Below are 24,722 nucleotides of genomic sequence, written 5' to 3'. Positions count from 1 at the left end.
GTGTCAGATTATTCATTAATTATTGAAAATGTACGCTAACTGCGTACTATTGAACATATGCGCGACACGAAATGTTAGCATTATTGTATTATTTCAGAAAAGGTTTAAAGTTTTTGTATTATCGCGGTAATCAATCTGATTTTACACAGATTACTGCAACTTTTACACCTTGTCCAGCCTTGGACACAATCAGATTTTGTTATATATTCGTTACTTTCCTTCCAACTGGCACACATGTTTCTTATTCTATTTTATATATCCTTAATATAATTTATAAAATACTGTCTTTATAAAATACATTCAGCATACGCCATAAACAAATGCATTAAATCTACAATCCACCGATTGTCCAATAATCGTTAACCATGGCATTGAATGCAATCGTAACTATCATCGTCGTAAAAAGATTCCAATCGTGGCCATCGAGAATGTCGTCAGGTGTCGTGAAAGTGTAAATCGAAGAATTAACCTTGCTTGAGTTTGAATCGATCCACTGATTTGGTCATGGAGATGACACAGCTCGCGTGTAAACACGTAGGCTTATCTTATCGGGTTCTTATTTCGTCGCCTTCGAAAGATGTTTTTAAAAGCGTGGCTCCTTTCATTCGCGTCATGTCACACTCTCTCGCATCCCCAATACGAATTTAGCAAATATTAACACTTTATCGACCAGTAGCCTATTAACACTAGGTTTTCGGAGCACAGTCATTTTGATCCATTTCACTTTCTATTAAACTGATAAGTTAGCGAATTGGATAACCCATAAGAGTTACTGCTCAAAAATGAATCACTGTAGTCAGAAGCATAACGCGGGTTACATACATTTTAAATAGTATTTTGGAATCGGTATTTTTAATTAACTGGACAATTGAGTAGACTATTAACACTAGTTTTTTCGGAGCACAGTCATTTTGATCCATTTTAAAGTCCAGTCATTTTAAATAGTATTTTGTAATCGGTATTGTTAAATAACTAAATTGACCACACGAAACATTACCGGTCAGTAAAGTGTTAAATGCCCCAAACCAGGATCAATCGCTACATTTTTAACACCCTGTATACTCCGTACGCGGTGCTACACGCTGATGGTGGGAGAGCGGGCCGTGGGGAGCGGGACAAGCCGAACGGTGGGGGGTAGCGCCGATGCAACGCGACCCCAAGCTCAGTCGTCGCGCGACCCTCGTGGAGTACGTTCGTGTCGACGGTTCGTGGTTGGTGAAATTTTTTAACGCTCCGTTCCGTTACATCTGTTCAAAGTGTTTTCGACTCCGAACGTATCCACCGAGTCTACCATCGTGCGCGACGATATCTCGTGCATCGCGCACCGAAATTTTACTCTTTTTCCTTGCTTTCCATTCTCGCAACGGAGCAAAAGTGTAAACCAAGGGAACAACTTCTAACATCCTGTGGCATGCAGAAGTCGAGAGTCCTCTGAAAAAGGTGTGCGAAAACCGTAGACGTGCGAGTGTTCGCGCAACAGCCACCGGAACAAAGGAGTTGGCTCGTAGCGCGTTGCAACGTGGCGTTTTGAAATCGCGCGCAAAACGGTTCCTTGTGCCTTTATCTGGTGTTCCTTGGATGAGAATCAGCGCGCGAGTCGGGTGGTTGAGAAATCTACGGATGACACCGTGAGAGAGACATGAGGGACACTCGCTCCAATCGGTGAATCGTGAAACGACTCGCGTGTGTTGGAGTTACGCGGAAATCTCGGTAATCCAAGCCGCGACCGTTGGCTCGACGACGAAACCCAGTCGATTCGCGAACGGAATCGCGAACCTGATGAAGCTTACGATTAGTGTTACGATAAGTTTGACGACGAGTGAGAGAAACCGCGAGGGAAGGTGTGACAGTGTCGTAAGCACAGGCAAACGAACATCGAACGATGCGGCCAGTGGTTACGACGACGGTGCGTTCGCGAGGAGCGTGATCGACGATCGAAACTCGCGCAGCAGCGTCGTCGATACACGGTGAAAGTCCCTGCGACGCGGAACTCTCTGTCCCCTGTGCAACGAGCCAGCAACCGTGATTCGCGCCACCACGTTGTACCGTTCGTGGAAATCGTTTTGCCGATAAAATGGATAGGATCTGGATAACCCGACCGCCGACGATGGCGATTATCGTCGTTCTGTTGGTGTTCCTGCGTACCGGTGAGTATTCCCCGAACGATCGTTCTTCTACCTGGCCCGATCGAGATACCGGAACTCTGATTCTACGTGTTCTCGTCGCGAAAGATATACCCATCCGGTGGGCTAGGTTTCGTATTCCGGGAACGCCGTAAGACGCAACGCAGATTCTTTGCGACGCACAGCGTCGGTATGTTACAGTCGAGGTGACTCAAGCGCAACGCGTCCTTTTAACAAACTCGTTCTGGGCCGCGGCGAGGCCAAGAGGCCTCCTTTCCCTCGACCAATGGTGTAACCGCTCACGATTTCAACTCGCGGCTGTAGTATACTGTGCATAACCTGGTTGATTTTAGTGGTTTTCCTCTTCGAGGATGTATTCTAATTTAAGACGTTAAAATGACAACTTTCAGAGAGGAAAATTTACAGGTATATTTATTCGGCGTAGAAATTAATTCCGAGCCTATACATTCTATCATTTATGCATATCTTTTGTTTAAGGAGAAATATTTACTCGTGATTTGGTTACGTTAAAGTACCTTCTTAATTCTCAATCGATATTCATACAGTTTTATTTATTACTCTTCTTCTAACGGATTGCAAGTGTACTTGATTATTCTAATAATTGTAGGAGAATAGGAATTATCAATATTTTATGGTTATTAAAATTCATGTAGATGCATTATAGTGACCATTAGATTAACTTTACGTTTTGTGTATAGATAGGTAGATTAAATTATAATAGGGATCAGAGTGAAAGTTTAGGAGGTTGGTACTTTAATGTACGAAAATGGCGAGTAAACATATGTATCTATTTACATATAAATAGATTTACTATTAAAGGTAAAGAATTAATTTCTACAAGTACATTTGAACTATTGTTGTCAGAATTAATTTTAATGATGAATTCTTTCCCCTGCAAGAAGACCAAAGTCGTCTCATATTTTTCAAATAGCGCATTAAAGCACGTTAAAAAGGCATCCAGTAATACGAAGTCAAGTGTCATTTTAATTGTCCGATCCTGGAATAACTTAATTAATGTCTGCATTATAATCCACGAGTCGGTCGACGATACACGTCGACGCTCCGCGTTCAGACGGAAACATAAACAAATAACACTGTTTCCTTGATATTTAATTTTCAGTTACTTTTATGATCTCCCGCGTGTTTTTATCTACCTTTGCGTTTGCATGTGATACGTCGAGTTTATTTTGGCGTTGACCAACTCGCGGATCGTACTTTATACATTAATTCAATTATTTTGGGATCGCGTAATCGAAATAATAATTATTATTATGGTACCGAATCGATTCTCCAATGAAGTATCGGATTTATTTAAAAAAGATATTTTCTGAGGTTTGTTTTTCTATTGTTTCGAATATACTTTTATTGAAACTTTAGACCGACTCAACGGAGTAATTTTGTTGATTTTTGGAAATATCTCATTTTCATTATTCGTAAATTTTAATTGCCCAAATAATGATTCCACGAGCCAATAAAAATAAATTACCTGCGTCCTAGTATAATTTTAAAATGGTGTCCATCTTGAAATACTTTATTGTACCACGAATACACAGTTGATTGTTTATTCGTTACTCGAGATCTCTATCTAGGCAATAATTCTACCCACCTTCGATATTAATGGTTCTACCACGTAGAAGGGCTCTGACCACCGAAGTTATGTTGCGCTGGGTTCGGTGGGCGTCAAGATGGATGACCATGCGGGGTGCCTAGATGGTCGAACCAATAACCCTGGTCGATTCTCGAAAGATTCTCTTACAAAACTGCTCGCGTACTTTTTTTTTCTTTTCTGTACGGCACTGATCACCTAGAAACCCTAGGAACGTGGAACAAGCCTGACCAAAAATTCTCATGGGGCTCAAAGCAGCTTCCGCGATCTCTATTCAAAGACCATTGTACGCAAACGTTGGTACGGGCCGATTCACCTAATTCAGCAGCCTTGAATCACTCTGCAACTGTTCTCGTCGAATGAAAGGATCGCTCGAAAGAAAATAGACACTGTATCAAAGGAGACCTGTTACATGCATTAAGCCTGTGTGTTCTGAATCGTTAGAAGATAAATGAGTAATTATTTTCGGGGACTTTGAAAAAAAATGAAAATCACTTTGGAGCAAATTGTTCTCTTCTTGTCGAACTACATACACCCAACCCTACTTTAATACAATTAATTTCTAAAAAAGAAACTAATAGAATACAAATAAAAAAGATCGACTTGAAAGGATTAGTATGTGTACCAAAAAATAATTTTGAAGTATGCCTGCATACACACACACCCTAAAGATACGAATCAGCCATCTTCTTCGTCGCGCTACGAAACTCTGCTCCAATTCAGTTTCGATGCAACGCCCCAACATTCGACTCTGTAATTGGAAAGAGTATATCGAACGCCGTGGAAAAAGTGTTACGGTACATTAGGCGCGAAGTTAACAGTTATCGAGATATTCGAAAAATAATGTGCCATTTACTCTGTCGGGCTGGGCGCTCCCCCCTCGGCCATTTCGCCCATCCAATCACGAGGTCCCGGATTCAAATTTTGTCGCCACATTATTCTAGGAATATCTCTCCGTGTAACTGTTAACTTTAGACCCGCTGGACCTACGTGTTGGGTGAATCACCCTGAGCGTGCACGTAGGCCCGATCGGAGATAGGCAGAAATTTATTCTAATAATAGTACACGAATAGGAAGTCCCGCCCAAAGATTTATTCGTAGCTCGCATTCGATCGGACGGTTATTCGGATAATTTGATTGCAATCTCTGTCGAGCAACGAATGAAACGTTCATAAATGTAAGATTACTTGCTCCCGTTATAAACTACAAATTTTTAGTGCAGATATTCATCTTTGCGAGGGAGTGTTGGCATGTTGTATTCTGGCTCTCTAAAACCAACCCTTCTTTATTCTGTAGTTTTGTCTCCCAGTGACGCAGGTTTTTTTAAAATCTTCATGTTTATCTTCCATTAGATACCCAGAAGGAATATATGTAGGATTAATTACCCACCCACATGTACAAAGTACATACAGACTTTAATTCTTGTCCAAAATTGCGTACATTTCGTAAATTAATCGGACACTCGTTTGCGGATGAGAATTCGTCGAAATGGATGGGTGGTCGCGGGGAAGGTGATTCTCATACGATGGGGTCGGAGCGGGACTGATGTGGAAGCTAATGTCTATTGCTAGCGTCGCTGGTGATTTGGATTCCAACTAAAACCGTAGGTCTTCAGCTAATGACCATGGTAGCGGTGTCCATTAACGCGAACTGACAAACAGAACCGACGGAACTTGACATGAACGCGTCGTAAATTCGTTGGGAATGCGGAGCAGGTTGCTCGGAAGCAGCTTCTCGTTCGGGAAATATCGAACGACGCCCGTGACGGGTTAGGTCTCGTGACGTAGGCCCCTGCCACAGGTGTCTCCTCACCGAACGACGCGTTAAACGCCAGCGACGAGTCGCTTTCCGGCCGCTTCTTCCATCGCGGCATCGGTGTAACGTTAAGCCGCGTTCTCACACATGTCGCGCCGCGAAACACGCTTCCCCGCGAGGTTTCGCAGAAAATTCGTTGCCCGTGACGCATTGTAACAAAAACGAAACAGGTAGCTGGGCAATAAATTAGGAGATTGGATAGTCATCTCGTTGGAAACGGTTTTCATTGTTGGATAAACGAACACACCTTTTGCGCCTTAAATAATGAACCGTAGGGGTGAGAGTCTTTAATCGAAAGTTAAAGAGTTAACGTATTAGGTGTAGAAATTCACTCTGGGACTTTATATTCAATCGTTTAGAAATTTTAGATTATAGATTTTGGATAAAAATAATTTATTAGTCAGTTTATTTACATTACTTAACTTCTAAGTTCTCAACCTGAGTTTTATTATAACGAATCTTTATGTAGATTCATAGAAGTCTCAACCTGATGGACATTATTGATAATCATTAGGATAATCATTCATAGAAATTAATTCTCCGTCTTCAAATTTCATTATTTATAAATCTAGTTTAAACAGAAACATTGAACAAGTACTAAATACAAACTTAAACGTGGAGTGTTTTAAATTGCAGTACGTTTTCCATCGTTCGTAATGTCGTCCATTACTGGTTAATCGATTTCCCTTTTAGTGACGTTCTTCCGGTCCCCCGCGATGCACCCAGGTAATCCAAGCGCATTAGTAAAACATGGCAGAGATTCGTCGGAGGCTTTGCGTTTCCGCTGGTTCTCGTCGATGGCACGCGAGCAAGAAAGTAGTATCGAAAAGTAAACAAAACGCGGCGAGCGTATCGGCGTGGGTCGGTTATAGCGAGGGAAAACGTAAACTACGATGGGTCGATGGATGCAGGTAAGATTGCGGGAGGGGGCAGCGAAGGAAGAGGGTTAGGGGGAGCGAGAATGGATTTATAGAGAGACAAGCAGACGTAAATATAGACTCGTGCATAGGCAGCGGAAAGATAGGGGCCCGTGGGAAGGGGGAGATGCGCTCAGGTGAGAGACAAAGGTTGAAGGGAGAGGGGAAGAAGTAAGAAGAAGGTTGGAAGGAAGGGGAACAACGATCCCTCGATGAAGAACGATGAAGAAGGGGAACACCGAGTCGTGCCAGCTGGATAAGAGAGGGAAGAGGTCTTGTGATATCGGCGAGAAGTCAAACCGGTGACTTTACCGTTATGCGACCTAATGACGGGACACCGTCGAATGTCTGGTCCAGAGATGAACAAATACATACGTGGCTGAAGAAAAAGTTTCCAACTACGAATTAACATTAAAACTATCGACTTTCGACTCGTGCCTTTTGTGCAGACTATTTTGAAAATACGGAGTGGAGGGACGAATCAATTAATATTAGACGTATAATATATAAAACACTACGAATGATTCAATTTCTCTTCCCGAATACAACAATAGATGTTTCGTGAAATGAAACAATTATATACGTTTGAAACGTATCATTTTACTTGGTGATTATTTATTTTGGAACTGCGTATACATGTGTTTCACTTCAGATTGTAAATGGACAATCGTTTCCATGCATACCATACACAGTAAAATAGTTCAGAGCCTTTAATAATTGTCATTGACGTGGCAAAGTAATTTACAATTTTTTTCAAAGCTTCATTGAAAAATATAACAACTGGTAGTATCCACGCTCCCCAGACCCAACAATAAAGAGTCAAGAACACAGAATGGTATAGGGTGCAGGGATAGTTCAGTGGGGAAAAGCGAGAACTGCCATTTCGAGGGTTCCAAGTTCGAACCCCTGTGCCCTTTAGTTTTTCTTTAGACTCCTTACACAACTTTCATAATAATTTCTTCTATGAAATATCTAAACCAAGCGCTGCTCCAAAACGCCTCGACCCCAATTCGTTGAAATGTCAATATCAGAACGATCAAACCAGAATTAATCTCGAGCAATCCCAGAAAATAATTACCAGTCCAATCGAATAACCATCGCGAATAAATCACCCTGAATGCGTCGTCCTTACTCCGTCATCTATTATGCCGATAAAATTGTATCCATCTTCGGGTCTGGCCGTCGCAACGTCGCTCGTTTCGAATATGGATATTACCAAGACGCGTGACATTCGTCGAAACGATCGCAAAGCCATGGCACCCATCTGCTCCCTCGATCCACCTGGTCGCGGGGTCGCAGTGTGTTTCCCTCGTATCACGCAATCAGACGCTTCTGTGTAGTAAACATTTCCCCAGAAGGTGACCCGTATTTTAAATATTCAAACCTACGAACGGTTGGCCGGAATTCATCGCTCTGACAGTTATCAGTTATTCAATGCAACGACCGTTCGTACGGATAATTGGTAATCAATTATCGCCAGACGTATACTCGATATAGATAATCAATTATTAAATATCGAATATCGATTTGGTATTCCACTGGAGTGGAACGTAATTATATTATATTTCGATCTTTTCTCTTTACAATTAGAAAGATCAAATTTTGTTGATAACGTCACTTCAGTGATGGGGAAACGACATGGAACAATGAAAAATGTTCTCTTTGTTCTCGGCAGATTATATGTCAATTTTTCTTCGCTTTCTTTCTGTTGCCATTTCTACATATAATCGTTGAAACTCATCGTGATTTATCATTGATTATTTATCATTATTTATCATTGATTACGTTTCATTTTAAAACCTTATTGACACTAGGTTTGTGGCCATTTTTCCAATTCACAAGGAATATTAAAGAAAGCGTTCACATTTTTCGCCAACCACTCGTGCTAACTTTCATCCGCATTACTTTAGGAAAACATATAAACGTGATCAAAAAGTGATCAAAAAGAAAGCAATGCAACAAAGATACATCCAACTTCCGTAAACCTAGCGTTAAATGCCCATAGGTTAAATCATCTCTGAGTCTAATTTGTTCCATTCGCATTTCTAACACACTTCCACCTACTCATGATCCTCATCGAGCCATCAATAATACTCTCTCAAAGATACCCTGAAAAATTACCCAAACTCTTCCTCCACATTTTCATCACGCCTCCGCGAGGCACCGCTTTGAAGTTCAGCTCGCCAGGCGTTAAATTCCACCCGAAGCAACGTAAACAATGCCAAGATTGTTTCGCGAGCTAACTAATCCCCCTAACTGAAATTTCTTAAAAATACCCAAGCAGTCTCGCAATTAGCGCGGAGAGACTCTGGATCGGGGATGGGGCGAGGAAAAAAAAAACATGGGAGGCGACGAAGCCAATAAAAGAGCCCCCTACGAGGGCAAGAAACGGGGATGCGTTTCTAACGAGGGCGTCTCGGCGTGTTTCAGCAGCGGCGCAGGGTCGCGTCGAGGAGACGCAGATGGACACGCACGAGGGGTCCACGGTGCAGCTGCAGTGCCGTTTCTCCGCGCCCAGGGAGAACGTGACGTGCTTCTGGTTAACGCACACGAACGACAACCACGACAACGCGGCGGTGGACAATCGGGAGCTGTCGCCTCAGTACAAGGTGTTCATGAATCTCGAGGAGGGCCGTTACGATCTGCAGATACGCAATGTCTCGTACGAGCGGGACAACGGGAAGTACGAGTGCAGGGTGAAGGCGAACGGCGCTGGGATCGACCTGCACCGGAAGTTCATCACTCTGACGGTGCTCAGAGCGCCGGGCCCTCCGACGATCTCGCCGACCTCCGCGTCTGCCACCGAGGGCCAGAAGCTCGAGCTACAATGCAACACGAACGGCGGCAGCCCCGAGCCGGAAGTGAGGTGGTACCGCGGCAACGAGACCGGGATTCTCTACTCCGGCAAGACGTTGTTAGTAGAGCCGAAAAAGGAAGACGACAGGGCGACGTTTCGTTGCGTGGTGAGGAACCGAGCGATGCGCGACGGAGAGACCTTAAACGCGACGGTGACCCTCGACGTAAACTACTTCCCAAGGGTCACCGTCGGCCCGGAGAACCCGCTCAAGGTCGAGGTGAACGGAACGGCGAACCTCGAGTGCCAAGTGGACTCGAAACCGGCGGTTGGCATGGTGCGATGGTGGAGGGACGGTAGCTTCGTCGCCACCAGCTTTCAGCACACCATCAGGAGGGTCACCGTGCAGGATTCCGGCAAGTACACCTGCCAGGCGGACAACGGTTTGGGAAAGAGGGGCGAGAGTTCTCTTATACTGGACGTTCTTTATCCTCCCACGGTGTCGATCGAAGGCGACTCCCTGAGGATCGCAGAAGTCGAGGACACGGTCACCGTGCACTGCAATGTTACCGCTAATCCACCGCCATCGGTGATCGAGTGGCTGCGGGAAGGTCGACCTGATTTCAGACAGATCGGTTCGATTCTTCGATTGAGCCGGGTCACAGCTGATCACGCTGGAAACTACACTTGTAGAGCGGTGAACACGATATACCCTTCTGGTGGAGAGCGCAGGAATTATTCAGCTTCTGCTCGTCTGACTGTGCGTGTTAGACACAAACCAGGACCGGCAAGAGTGACACCGGATTCTCCAGTCGCTGTGGAGGGATCCAGGGTGATTCTCACCTGCATGGCTAGTCCGGCAGGATACCCTGAACCCAGGTACAAGTGGTGGAAGGAGGGGGAAGCTGGCACGATATCGATGACCTCGGAGAACACCGGGCCTAAGTACGAAATCGACTCCGTGCATCTTGGCAGCGAGGGGACCTACAAGTGCCATGCCACCAACGAGATCGGTAACGGAGAACCAGCATCCGTTAACTTGACCGTCCACCAGCCACCAAAGATACTCACCAAGCTGCAACCTCACGTTACTAGAAAGTGAGTACCTTTAAACATTCATCTCTGTACAAGAATTCTTTTTCGAAGGTTTTAAGGGCGTACTCCTTATTTTTGTTGGACCGATGTTCGTGAGTTTTTTTAGAGTTAGAGTATTTGATATAAACTTTCGAAATTTGGCAGGTTTATTCAAACATTTATGTAGAACAGTCCGTTAAATTTATAATAGCCTTGGCCAATTCGTTTCGAAGTTACTATAAAATGTCAAGTCGATTGATTTCAGTCATATGCTTCGAACTTCTTTTTAAAATCACTCGATTATTGATAACGCTTTTACTGCATGAATATACATATAGACATATGTATTTGACCCAGAAAAGAGAAGAACCCTTTTCATATATAATGGGAAATGTTCAAATTTTGCTTAAAAAATGTTTGACTCTCGTGAAAGAATCGAATGAAATATTTCCTCTTATTAATAAATGAATTAGAGAACACGTTAAATTCTGCACCAATTCGATGAACGTAATTGTTTACTCAGAGATTATATTTTATCATATTTGAGTTGAAAATTAGCACTACCTATCATTGAAGTTGTGTGTAAATGGTCATCTGTTAATAATTATCAGTATAATTAATTAATTATCTGTAATGTTAATCGGCAGATCGAATTTAACCCGTGGCACGTAATTCGCGATCCATGGCCTACACGATCAGTTGCATATTAATTATTTATGCATTATAGAAAGTACCCAAATCACATGAGAATCGATTTCGCAGACTCGCTTCAAAATTCATATCCGAAACAGCTTCCCTCAACTAAAATGGACTCTTAAAGGCTACCATCGTAATATTTCTATCCTTTAGTTTTTAAAGCTCACGATTTCAAAACAACACTTTAAATTTCATGTCTAAAACCCCTTACTTCAATTAAAGTAGACACTCAAAGGCAACACCATTACAATGTTTCAACCCTTCTGCTCTAAAAGCTCACAATTTCGAAGCACCCACTTCAAATTTCATGTCCAAAATTCCTTTTCCTCAACTAAAGTAGACACTCAAAGGCAACACCATTACAATGTTTCAACCCTTCTGCTCTAAAAGCTCACGATTTCGAAGGACCACTTCAAATTTTATATCCAAATCATTCCCGTTCCTCAACCAAGCCCCTGAAAGGCTACCACCCCAATGTTTCAACTCTTTCATCTCCTATCCATCCACCTCCGACCTCCTACTCATAAGGAAAAATTGCTAAAGGAAAACGTTGTTTTTGCAGAGTCGGCGAGTCGTCGTTCCAAATGTCCTGCGTGGCGCAGGGCAAGCCTCGTCCTAGCGTGCGCTGGCTGAAGGACGACCAGGAATTGACCGCAGACGAGCGTCTGTACCAAGTGACGAGCACCGCCTCCGAGGGTCACGGGAACGTGATCACCGTGAACTCGACGTTGAGCTTCCTCGGGCATGCCCGTCCCCAGACCGACGAGATCGTGGCCAGCGATCGGGGCAAGTACACCTGCGTGTTCGTGAACGAGGTGAAAAAGGTCGAGTCCACGATGATGCTGAAGGTGGAACACGAACCGATTGCCCTCCACCACCACGGGAAAGTAGCTTACAGTCTAAGGGAGACTGCCGAGGTGGCGTGCAAAGTCCAAGCCTGGCCTAAGCCCGAGTTCCAGTGGAGTTTCGGAACCAACGCAGCGAGTCTTCAGGGTTCCTCTAGCGACGGCCACTACGAGATCTCCACCACCAGCGACAACTACGACGTGTACACCTCTGTGCTCAGGATAACCAACATTCAAGAGCAGGATTACGGGGATTACAGTTGTCGAGCAGCAAACGCTCAAGGTAGCATCACCTCGACGATCAGACTCCAACCCAAAGGTCCACCAGAGAGGCCCATCAACATCTCCGCGATGGACGTCGGTCCTACCCACGTAGCCCTGTTCTGGGAACTAGGCTTCGACGGAGGCTTGCCCATCACCACTTACTTCGTGTCTTACAGACGCGTGCCAGGCAGCGACGAGATCGTTGCCCCGGAATGCGCAGCTCCTAGAACCCCTACCGATGAGTGGCTAGAGCTCGACTGCCGTCGATCCAACCCCTGCAACGTGACCGACCTGGAGCAGCACCAGACCTACACGTTCAAGGTGATGGTGTTCAACACAAATAACCACTCAGACTACTCCGACGAGGTGACAGCGACCACCGCCGTGGCGAAGATCCCTGCGCCTCTCAGGGTCAGCTACGATCCCGAGAGCGGCATGCTCGCCATCAGCGTGGGAGCCACGTGTCTATCGTTGGTCGCCTGGATCGAGAAGCTCGACACACCTTCCTCGACGGACGAGTCCCTGTGGAGAATCCTGGACGAGTGGCCCTTAGAGGTTCTAGGCAGCGCGCCTACCCAAAGGGAGGGAGTCTTAGACGATCCTGAAGCGCTCGACGCGGAACCCAGGCTCAGAGTCAAGCTGTGTCTGAAAGCTGACAAGACGAAGTGCGGCGAGTACGCAGAGGCTGAGAGTGAGTATATGGTTTCGTTTCTCGTGAGACTAACGATGTCTTGGATGGGCAATTTCCAATGGATGCTGAACGATCCCCCCGTCTGATCCATTAGTTGGACCTTCGTACATCGCCCAGGCTGGAGCCCTGGCGACGCCCACCTTGATCGCTCTCGTAGTCAGCGGGGCCGTCTTCCTGCTCTTCGCCGCCCTCCTTTTGCTCTTTTGTCGGTGTCGACGAAAACACGCCACCAAGGCCAAGGACTACGAGATGGACTCGAACGCGTAAGTCTTTTCGACGAGGTGGCGAGTGGGACCCTAAAGGAAGCTGGCTAGAGAGTCTTTTAGACTCTTAGTGGACAGAGATTTTATTCGATATTACCTTGGCTTTCTATTTTGGTGTCAGTAGACTGTGGATTTTTATGGAAATTTAGATTTTTACAGATTTAGATACAGAATTGAGATTTAAGTGGAAGTACGTCTTATTTTTCAAATATGGTGCAACATGTAATTTATTGTTGCTATTTTATACAGTCAGTCCCATAAATATTCGTTACCTGTAGATCTATTGAAGAAATTTGTTTAAATTAAATGGTAGGTTTGATGTTGCCAAATGTATGTTTGTATAAATATGTTGATATACATATATAAATATACACATCTATATGCTTATTCATGTGCATATTTATAATGAAAAATTCATTTGGTAATATGAAAACCATTATTTAACTTCTCCAATAGACATAGAGGGTAGGAATAGTTACGGAATTGACTGTACATATATCTTTCCATTCATGTACGTCCCCAAAGATTCTCTTATATTTATACTTGCCATAAATACGCATAAACATCCACAGTCTTACGTATTTTAAATATTTCACATACTTTATGTACTTATAAATTCATCAGTAATAACCCTCCCACTTGTAAACAGTACGCTACATTCCAAAAAATGATACAAATCGCAAATTACACCGTGAACATTAATCGGCTCTTATATTTGAAGTCCAGAGAGGCACCCATTAGTCAGCTTCCGAGGGCTTCCCGTCGCGCAGTGGCCACTCGATTCTCGTCGGCTATAGGAAACTGATTCTGACGTTCTTTGACTTTGACCAGGGTCCGACCGAGTCTGGTTGCGGGAAACGGTCAACAAAGTCAGGCACCGCCGCCCTACTACGCGGAGAACAAAGCTCTCGAGCACAGCTTGGATCACGCCTTGGCCATGGAGGACTCGAAGACGCCGGCGTACTCGCAGCCTGGATACGGATACCATCAACCGAATCACAATATCAACGGTAAGGACATTGTTGGGAATAATATCAATTATCGTCCCGATATAGTCTACGATGGACGAGTCGGGCAACTAGGACGATCCCTTTTTCCATCGCGGAAACAATGGCCGAGTAAAAAGTTGAACGCTTTAACGACGCCTAACTTTCTATGATTATACTTTTTCCGCGAGTGCAACCGGATAACGGCGAAGCGCGATGGCAATTTGCCATTTCTTTCTATGTTCAACAATAAAGAGACGTGGCCTAGTTGCGTGACTCGAGTCACGTATGGTCCGGATCATTCGCGTGGTAGTTACTGGGGGGAACGAGAAATTCGTGGGGTTGTTTACGTTTGGGACATGGACATTCCACGCCGAATCGATCACTTTTGCGGTGATAGAAGTTCTATACTTTGTTCATCGTGCCTATTTAGGGGGAGTTTAAGTCACCACTTTGGTGTATTGGAAATTGTTTGATACATATGGACCCGCTTCAAAGCTGGCAATTTTTGTAAAAATTGATTCTTCGCGAGGGAATTTTTATTTCGGAAACTGTTGAACGTGCAGCATTGATTTTATTTTCTGCAGTAGCCTGTGGAGTTGCTTTGTATAACTTGCACATAATTTTCTCAATCGACAGATCGGATTTAAAAAATATTAATATTTTTAATATTCAAAGATACTTTCAAAACATAAAACGAACATGATATCGAAACCGCCCTGGGCTCGAAATTTTTTTAAACGATGTCAAAAACCATAAAGCGACAATTTACAATTATACTCGTCCCATTCTCACGTGGACAACAGCATATTTCAATTCGACCAAAATCCTTTTGACATCAGCCACCCCAAGTGTGAATCGATTTGGCGCGTGCACGTCCGCGGAAAACAATTTCACCGGGATTGTGTCGTTCGCATTTTTGTCCACGGTCCCTTGATTAACGAACGTCGCTTGTGGACAGGTGTGAACATGGGTTACATGGACAACAGCTACTCGAACTCGAATAACGGCGGCTCCGTGAACTCTCAGGACTCCATCTGGCAGATGAAGTCCGCCGCCGCGAACGGAGTCGGCCAGGCATACGACCTGGCTGGCTACGCAACCACCGAGTCGGATTACCCGACCCACCCTCATTACCTCCCTCAGCGGGAGGATTACCGGGAAAGCCATAATCTAAGTCGACAGCAGTTTTGCTCGGAACCATTCGCCACCGTCGTAAAGTCTCAAAAACACGTCGGTGAGTACTATTCTTTGGTTGAACTTTCTCGTTTCCGCGACCGTCTCTTCCCCCCTCGCTTTTTCCAATTCCACGTTTCACCATCCTACCGACCGCCACCTTTTCATCCCCTGACACGATCGACCCGCGCGTCCACCCGATGGACGTTCAATTCTATCTGTCGCGAGTTCTCTCAGCCAATTTAGTCATACGAAAGTTCGAATCGGGCCACTCTTACGGGGATGTCGACAACATCTTGACATGAGGCTGTTGATGGCCTTAATAAGTCGAGGGGCAGACGAATGTCTGGATAGAAGAGTCCTTGAAAAGTTAAGATTTTGTAGCTTCAATGTTAAGATTTCCACAAATCGTTGCAATGTTTAGCTTGAAAGATATTAAGGGTAGAAATTAATTCAGTGCCTTTAGATTCGATCATATTATATGTAGTATCTCACCATACCAACATAACATGTCAAAAAAGAACAAGACTAGTGAAGTCCCGCGATGGTCCAGTGGGAAAGGCGGTTGACTGTGAATCCAGGAGCCTCGAGTTCGAATCCCTGTGGCTTTACCTTACTTTTCATAACGACTTCTACATACATATTATATATTACGATATATATTACCTATATCGTAAATATAATTATTATGATCCTACGTCATCCACCCCCAACCACCTCTCTCGTAGACATTCAATTCTATCTGTCGCGAGTTCTCTCAGCCAATTGAGTCGTAGTAAAGTTTAAATCGCTTCGAATCGAGAGACTCTTACGAACCGTCGAAAACATCTTGACAGGGGCTGTTAATGGTCTTAATAAATTGAGGAGAATCTCGACTGTCTGGAGGAATTCCATCGGGGATTCCGCAAATGACGAAGGGTGTATAAATGTATAGAAACCGGTTGGCTCTGAATCGAAGCGATTAAAGCGGAAATGAATTGTTGTTTAGTAATTACATTGTTCCCAGAGTTTCCCCAACGACACTCGACTGGATTCGATCGTTTCGCGCAGCCGTGATGCCTTTTGTTTTATTCTGCTTCGTTAGCGAATGGGTCGGAAAGATTGACATAAATTTTTAACTAGAATCAACTTTTTGGATTAACAAAATCCATTAGCGGTGAAATGGAAGTTCTGAAAATGAAAATCCAAATGGTTGTTTGAGCACTATTTCGATCGGAGATGACCAAGATTTTTATCTAAGAAAGATCCATTCTCTCGATCCATTTGTTCAAATGGTTTTTAGATTATTTTAAAATTTTTATTAATACTAAGTCTCGTTTAAAATATTTAAACAACTTTTGTTCCATTACCTCTTAGATAAGAATTAAAATGAAATTAAGTTGCAAATACCCCCTATGGAATATTTTCACTTTTCGTGGAGTATTCAAATGAAACTTTGGCCACCTCCAATTTTTGTTTTCTCGACATTTTTCATCTTCTCGCCCATCGAGCTGCGAAGTAAAAAGTAAATTTATCACCTTTTTTTAAAAAAAAAAAAAAAAATATTTAATTAAATATGTCTACCTTTTACCGAATCGTGACACTAGTATTAGAAATAAATTCCGTTGAATTCGTAGTTGCCGCGGGCAAGGCAGGTTAATTCGTCTTTACTCGTTTTTAATTACACGTGCAGCGGTGGAATGGGAGGGAGGAGGGACGCGTTTCTGGTCTGGAAACGACCCAGTTAACAGGTCAAATCATTCACAAGGCGGGGCACTTGAAATTTTCACCCTCCTTCTTGCACATTACATTTTCATAAACTTGATACGAGAGAAGTATTAGCGGCTTTATAACTATAAATATAAATCGCAGCCAGGAAATTGAACAATAATTGTACGCGTGACCCGCGAGATTTGACCCTCGACACTCCACAGTCGCCGTCACGACGACACATGCAGTACGTGCCACAATGTGTTCAAGTTTTATTCGCGGCGACATAAATTGAATTGACGAAATAAATTAATAAAATTTAAATTATGAATAAACCGTGGGTTTTCTGCATTCGTGGCATGGGAACACATCCAGAATATAAGCATAATGGAATATAAAAAGCGGCTATAGGAATTGTAGCGATTTTAAAAAATCCAAAAGAGAGGGGAGAAAATGTGAAACAAATTTTTAAGCGCGATTTCGTATCGAAGAAAATTGAGTTTGCGAAATTCATCGAGCACACATGCGCACGTGTGATCGATGCCCCATTCGGTTATCGCGTCTGTCCATTAATCGCTGTTTCTACTTGCGCTGGTGTTTCCAAACATTGACAGTGGTGCGATATCATCTGTTTTAACTACTTTTAACAAGTCGGATGGTAGTAGATGGATAACAGATAACAGCGTATCGCTATCGCTATTTACAAAACAGCAACAGAAGTAGAAATAATGAGTAATAGATGGACACGATGTCTATATCATACTGGACGATTCTTGGATATCGATTTACATGAAAACGATGCCTCGTGCTAACGCATTCCACCGCATCATGTTTTCCCCATTTATTTTACACGAAGAATTTCCCCCACTGGTTCGAATTGTTTACCGTTGTGGAGGATCATTCCACGCGAAATTGGACACCTTGCGGAGTTACATTTCGCATTTCGCTGAAAATTTGATACTCGCTCAGCTTCTCGTGTAGGAGTTTTCAAAATTTGGACAGTTATTGAATTTACAGATTTTTGAATATTTTATTCGTGATATTTTAATGTTTTTGAATTTTTGCACATCCTCACATCTTTCCCCATATGTATATGTTACGGTGAATATGATAAATGCGGATTATGCATAATTCCCAGTTTATCACATTCACCGTAACATATATGTATATAATTCAACAGTCTCCTTAAAAATGCACAAGTTTTTCTACGATAAATGGACAGTAACATGATCCGGGATCGGATATCTCGATGAGACAATACTAATGCAACGATCAAGCTTTTTTTTTTATTATTATCGTTTTTGTTGTAAAACTGTTATCATCGTATTCCTCACATTTTTCTGATTAAAATGAGACCAAACACGACGTAATTCGCAACATATTTACTACATATTGTCTCAGTGAAATAATCCCGGTGTTGGTCGCCACTTTCGCATGTCGCTCCGTCCTTTTCTTCAAACACTTCATTCTTCAGCATTATTTTATTTAATTCAATATGGCTCAACGTGTTCCACATTCCTGCAACTACGTTTAAAAAAGAAAAACATCCAAAATCATCAAAAAATTTCCCCTGTAACGTCCCCTCGTAACCCCACATAAACCTACAAATACAGGAACATGAATTTTCCCAAGCTTCACCTCGATCCCAACATTGAATTCCCAAGAACTGACATGCCTGTCGAGCAGAAAAAAAGGAACGTGATTTCACGTGGCCGGCAATCCGGTAACTCTCGGCATTCGAAGCGACGCGACCCGAGATCCCTCCACCCAGCCCCGCGTTCTGTCCACCCCATTCTGGTTCTCCGCGCACGTACGCGCAAAAGGGGTTGGGGTTCCTTTTGTTTTTTTCTCCATGGTGCTCTAACAGGCCCTCTTGTTCGTTGTTTGCCCGACAGATTCGCCTTACGACGTGTCCGGTCTACCTTATCAGGAGAACTACGACGAGGACGCGAAGCCACCTCAGCAGGTCAGCCTGTCGTACGACGAGAGCCTAGAGTCGGGCTATTCGACCCCCAACAGCCGCGGGCGGAGGATCATACGTGAGATAATTGTTTGAGATCTGCCTACCGGCTCGCGAGCCGGAACCACGCGCACCACTTGGCTCTAGCAGGAGGCCGCACCCACCGGCCATTATCACCCGGTGGACAACTCGCGCGATCCACTCCGTCATCGAATGGAGATAGTGATCGAGAACCCCGTGGAGTCTCCACCACCACCGCCGCCTCCTCCCCCGCCGCCACCGCCGCCGCCGCAGCCCGTAGCGTCCTCGGCGTGGAACGCTCTCGTGGCAGCCTCTTCAGCAAACGCGACCTCGGTCGCCAGCCCCACGTCCATGCCCGCCTCGACGACCGTGATGACGATCACCATCGCCGAAAATCCCACAGCCCCGACCTACCCTCCAGTTCGCTTCTCCTATCGGGAGAGCTACGCCGCGAACCCCTTGCTTTATGCCGGTGATCCGTACTCCGCGCGACGCAATCAGCCCCGCAGCAGACCCTACGACGATCCCGAGGGGGCGTCCCCATCCGCTCGACGCGTGGACAAGTCAGGTCTGCTGGGAATCACCGAGTCGGACTCAGGGTTACGAAGCAGTTTACGATCGCCGCGGTTCCTCTCCAGCGTTAGCTCTCCTGGGATCGCGTCCCCACGGCGTTTGGAGTGCGTCGGCCAGCTGGACCCAGTGCCGGAGATACCCGGACAATCCACGCGAGCGAACGTAGCCCCTGGAGCCGCTTTCCCCCAGGCGTCGACCACTACCAGCGTCCCCGTCGTGGCTACGTCCATGCTGGAGAGGAGAGACGCTCGACTAGACAACCGCGAGACCCTGTCGGTGATCAATCTCGGAAGGCCGACGAAATCGGCTTCCTACGATTCCCTCGAACCACGGAGGAACGATCGCGCAGAGATCGCGACGATGCAGAGGTTCGAGCGCGACATGGACGGTCACGAGTCGTCGGGCTACGGTTCGTCGTTTCGGTATCAGGAGGCCTGCGACGCCAGAGGACGAACGCTGGGACGCTTGTCCCGGTTCGCCTTGACGAGGAGCGAGCGGGGGAATGACGCCCTCGAAGGTGTAACCAGATACTCCGAGACCTGTTGCAATTTTCCCTTCACGGTTCGCGCCCCGGTGGCATTCCCTGGCTTCGAGGAGCCGTCGAGCCTCCCGTCAACTCGCGCAACTACCGCAACAGTCACCACCCCCACGACCACGACGACGATCGCCAAGTCGAGGGACTCCGACACGGGGAAAGGAACGGAGGACGAGGGCGGTAAGAGTCTGACGATGGGTGAACAGAGGGCAGAGGCAGAGGGATGCGAGCACGGGGCCAACAGGAATCCCATGAAAGACGGGGAATCCCCGAAGAGGGACGACGAGCTTCTAGACAACGACGCGATTCAGACGCTGCGTGTGATCATTCTATCGGAACAGTTGTGAGGCCGTCGTTGATCGACAGTGGACTGACTCGTTTTCTCGCCGACCGATGTATCGTTCGATGTTGTATTATAATTAAGTAGGTGTGTAAGTAACTCGCGACAAGAGGGACGAATGCGATGATGTGCATGGGGGAGTCTTGACGGATCTCGCATTAAAGGCTGACGCTATGCCATAAGAGGCCATACCTTCGTGAAGGAGAGACGGAACTCGTGTACCACGGCGCGAGATTGATATTTCAACACGATTTTCGGAGATCTACCCAACTTGGGAATACCTTCATTCACTCGAGAGTTGGAGCGTCTTCTTCTTGGTCGTTCAAGGTAGGGTTATGCAAGGCGGGTCTTTGGAAAAGTACCCTCCTTAAGATTTTCTTCAAATTTTTACTGTGGACTAACTCTTATTTTCTTTATGTCTCCTAAAAATTTGGAAAGGTGTGGTCGTCTTGGAGCGGAGATATTCGTCTACAGAGTTTTTACATTTTTAACTGGTGAACGTAGTTACGTTTCCATAGGTAATTGGAAATTATTACAGAAATAATATGAAGCGCAAAGAAAGTATACAAAGAAAAAGTGAAAGAAAGAAATATATAAAAATATGGTGTGGTGGATAAAATGACTGACACAACTCGCGATAAAAGAAAAACAGTATATAAGTATATTTAATAAAATATAGGCGTAAAATTATTATTAGATGACGCGACGCTCGTCAATTACTTGATACACCGTCGCACCTTGCAGACCGAAGTTTCTTCATTCACGCTTCGCATTCGACTGTCTGACTGCGTTAAAGAAAAACGCAGCCAAGCTCATTCTCTGCACATCCAAACACACATTCATACACGCAATCCCTTAAAAACTAAACAAGCTATGCTGTATCTTATAATCTAAACACATCGTCGACGGCGCGGCGCGTCGTCGCGCCGAAACCTCTTGACGTGGTGTCTACCTCGTCGCCTGACTTTCGACACCACAATGGTATACCTTTTTTGCGTTGCATACTATAATTGTACGTTTGACTCTATTTAATGATTTCGAGTATTTCTAGGTCGACACATATTTAGCGTACCATGTGCCATTGGTATCACATCCAGTCTTTGTTACAAAATTGAAATAATTCGAAACAGTCCAGCTCCTTTCAAGATAAATCGCGATCGTCGAGGTATTAATTCGATTCCTGAAAGTCGTGGGGAAATATATTCGTCGCGCCCCGTACGTGGAACGTCGCAGCTCGAACGCACCGTCTGAAAGTCGTTTGAGCTGCGACGCGTTGCGCATTTTGTACTTTTATATCGTGGACGACGCCGCCGATTCGAGCGACGAACGATCCCGCGTTCCCCGCGAATCAGCGACCCGGGGAACACCTCTGCATGTACCATAAAATCGACTGCGCCGCGACGCGCTTAGCAAACGTAAGCAATAAGTCTGGCGCTCGAGAACGACGGAAGGCGACGCCTGGCGTCGAAGATCGGGGACGAGCAAGATTCTTGGATAGAAATGTCGAATCAGAGTTTGACAAAACCTTGGGTCTTCGAACAAAACTTGAGGTTCGTCGAAACATATTTTCAAACTTGAAGTTTATTCGAAGGTTGGAGTTTTATTCAGCTCTGTCTCGAATAACGAGTAAAAAACGAGCCTCGATTCGTTAGTCGTCGAACGAAATCTAGAACAAACTTCACAACGAACAAAATAGGAATTTAATCGTTACGAATAAGCAGGTTGCTTTTATTCGTTATTCGTGTAACTCTAATGAAATTCTGCTCATCTCAGTCGCAGAGCGCGCGCAGGTTCTGTCGCAGCGTGGGCCAGCCGAGCGTTAAACTTACAGAGGCCTCTCGAATTTACGCAAAGGAGATAACTTAACGCTTAGATTAATTAACACTTTAAGCCTGAGAACTACTTTCCCGGGTTTGGTACATGAGAAGACGACGTGGTAATGGCGTCAACGGCCTCTAGCTCGTGGAAAGGTGTATGATTGCGTCAGCGTCTGTAAATATGTTAAGAAATGTTCGTATGCTGCGGAGTCGGTTCATGATTTAGCAATGCTAATAAGTTTGATACAGAAAGCAATATTACCTTATTTAAAAATGATAACTCCCCGAAATAGTTCGCTGCTTCGCGTTTAATTCTAATGAATATAATTATTTATTAAAAAACGAGTGAATTGCAAAGTTCAAAAGCTTCCTTCCACTGATTAAATCGACAGTTTAAAGGTCGATCGTTGTATCAATTTAGAGTTTGTGATTATATACTTAGCATCCTGGCTTTGGCTCGCCTCGTTCCTCGACGCAAATAAGCTGTCCGAAGGACTGAGTTGTTTGTACATCAGTTTGCACCCCTTCGAACTAATTATTCACCGATGAACTACCCAGTAATTGGTCAACAAACTATTAGGTAAGGCTCATCAATGACTCAGGCTTGATATTGCTCTCTGTACCAAAGGTATTACCATACAAAATAGAGATGTTCTGTAACATACTAAGATATATCGGGGCTCTCTGAAGTGTAAATAGACCAGGCCCCGATAGGACCTCCCAGCGCCTGCGTTGAATCGGTGACGCTGGGCGACGAAACTCGCTCAACCTGAGAATTTCGAGCGTTCGTCTGTTGTAAATAACGGTAAACGTACCAACCAGTACTTAACGAGCCAGACACACAGCGACAGACCTGGGCCCAGGGAATCCTCGGGCGACTCATCGACCACTCGTTCTTCTTTCGTTTCGAATCGAACTCGAACGAGGGAGGAAAGACTGCTGCAAGAGGAACAATTCATTAATTACGTAAGGACGATTTCGGCGACTTTGTTTATCTCCCCTCTCCCTTCTTACATAAGATTTAACCTAGAGTTACTAAAAATGGCTTTTACCCATCCTCCCCTTAACGCAAGATCATGTAGAGATTTGTTCAACCCCCTTCCTCCCCATCAGGAGCCTTACCTAATTAATGAATGACCCACCAAGCCATTCTTAAGGGTCCCGATCAAATCGCCAGTGCGTTCCTGTGGCTCTTCATCCCGAACTAACGATAGCTACGCTTTTAAACGTAAAGACATTTCTTGGTTCGCGCATCTAACCCCTGCGCGTCCTCTTTAGTTTTGTAGCAATTAACGCGGCGCGTTTAGGAATGTCGCGTACGTAGCGACCTTCGTTGAAGTTGTTATTTTTGTACCGCTCAGCGAACGCCGACGCCGATGCCGACGTTCGTCGATTGGGTGTTTCTTCGATTCGTAGACCTCGTGGTTTAGGGGAGAGCGTGGAAAAGGACCAGCCGAATGAATCATACGCGTTCGTTCCTTTCGACTTGTGATCTCATTTCTTCGCTGAGAAACGACGTGGTGTTTCTTTTTTATCTCGCGGGGAGGAACCGACGCGTCACCCCGGGAACGATGCCCTCCCCGACTCTGCATGGTTCCCACGTTCGCCATTGAAACGCAAATCATGATAGGCTTGGGTGCACGACGCTAGGAAAATTTTGTCTCGCGTCATTCGTTTAGTTTTAATTGTTCAAAGTGACCTAGAAGATTGGAACCCTCGAGTCTTAATTAATATTTTGCCAACAAACGGTATTATACAAATTCATTGCGAGAAGATTGCATCCGAGGAAGAGGCAATCTTCCCGCAACGGAACAGTACGTTCGAAGCATGCAGATTTTTGGCGCCAGGACATCGTCTCCCCGAAACGACGGCAATCGTTCCCCCGTTTATCGACGGCAAACCGACCGACCAAATATATACATATATCGACGTTCCGCTGTCTGGCGAGCGGAACGCCAAGTTCGCTCGACGCGAATTCTCCCAACGCCGAACGCGTCCCTGCCGTACCGAACGTCGGTTGGAGTGAATGTTTCGCGTGCAAATCTGAAGAAAAAAAAAAAATTGATATATATCGAATCGACACATATACATATATATCAATTATCGTCCATTATAGTTACGATATTATTACGAATTATTATTTGTACAAATTTTATGTTGCGATATAAAATAAACTATAAAACGACCAGCTCGGATACGCATTTACCCTAAGAACGCGCATGGAGAAAAATTGAATTTCAAAAAGGAATTTGCATCTTGCCTTGTTTGGACTATGAAGTATAGTGATCGACTCTGTGGTTTTAACAAATTAGTTCTAGCTGTGTTCATATTTATTATCGCGGTATTTGATATTTGACATGGATTTGCATTTACTTTTGTATCACGTATCAGAGCAACTTATAAAATTTGATTCTTTCTTTCAATTTTATTACAGATTTGTCAAGTGAAATCTCTTTATTTAGAATGAAATTCTTGTTCCAACGCTTCTATCATTTATATGAACTAGAAGAAGCCAC

At 44.7% G+C, this 24,722-nt stretch overlaps 1 protein-coding gene across 2 annotated transcripts in view; it reads left to right on the top strand.

The window, feature by feature from the left end:
* The window catches only part of LOC128889291 (hemicentin-1), an 86,572-nt gene extending 62,180 nt beyond the window's left edge, over positions 1-24,392 (top strand). Inside the window, exons 1-7 of one of the 2 annotated variants that reach the window (XM_054146800.1) lie at positions 1,177-2,147; positions 8,913-10,374; positions 11,609-12,846; positions 12,941-13,109; positions 13,941-14,119; positions 15,057-15,332; positions 18,856-24,392. In XM_054146800.1, coding sequence (XP_054002775.1) covers positions 2,075-2,147; positions 8,913-10,374; positions 11,609-12,846; positions 12,941-13,109; positions 13,941-14,119; positions 15,057-15,332; positions 18,856-19,016 — 3,558 coding nt within the window. In that variant the 5' untranslated portion in view covers positions 1,177-2,074 and the 3' untranslated portion in view covers positions 19,017-24,392. Of the gene's footprint in view, positions 1-1,176; positions 2,148-8,912; positions 10,375-11,608; positions 12,847-12,940; positions 13,110-13,940; positions 14,120-15,056; positions 15,333-18,855 lie in introns of those variants that run through there. The other variant, XM_054146801.1, reaches the window with a different exon arrangement.
* Positions 24,393-24,722: the final 330 nt, after the last annotated feature.

Source organism: Hylaeus anthracinus, unplaced genomic scaffold (assembly GCF_026225885.1).
Source record: "Hylaeus anthracinus isolate JK02 unplaced genomic scaffold, UHH_iyHylAnth1.0_haploid 11997, whole genome shotgun sequence".
In the NCBI taxonomy this organism is placed as follows: Eukaryota; Metazoa; Arthropoda; class Insecta; order Hymenoptera; family Colletidae; genus Hylaeus; species Hylaeus anthracinus.
Note: the sequence above shows the minus strand (reverse complement) of the source record. Positions and strands in the feature narration are given on the sequence as shown.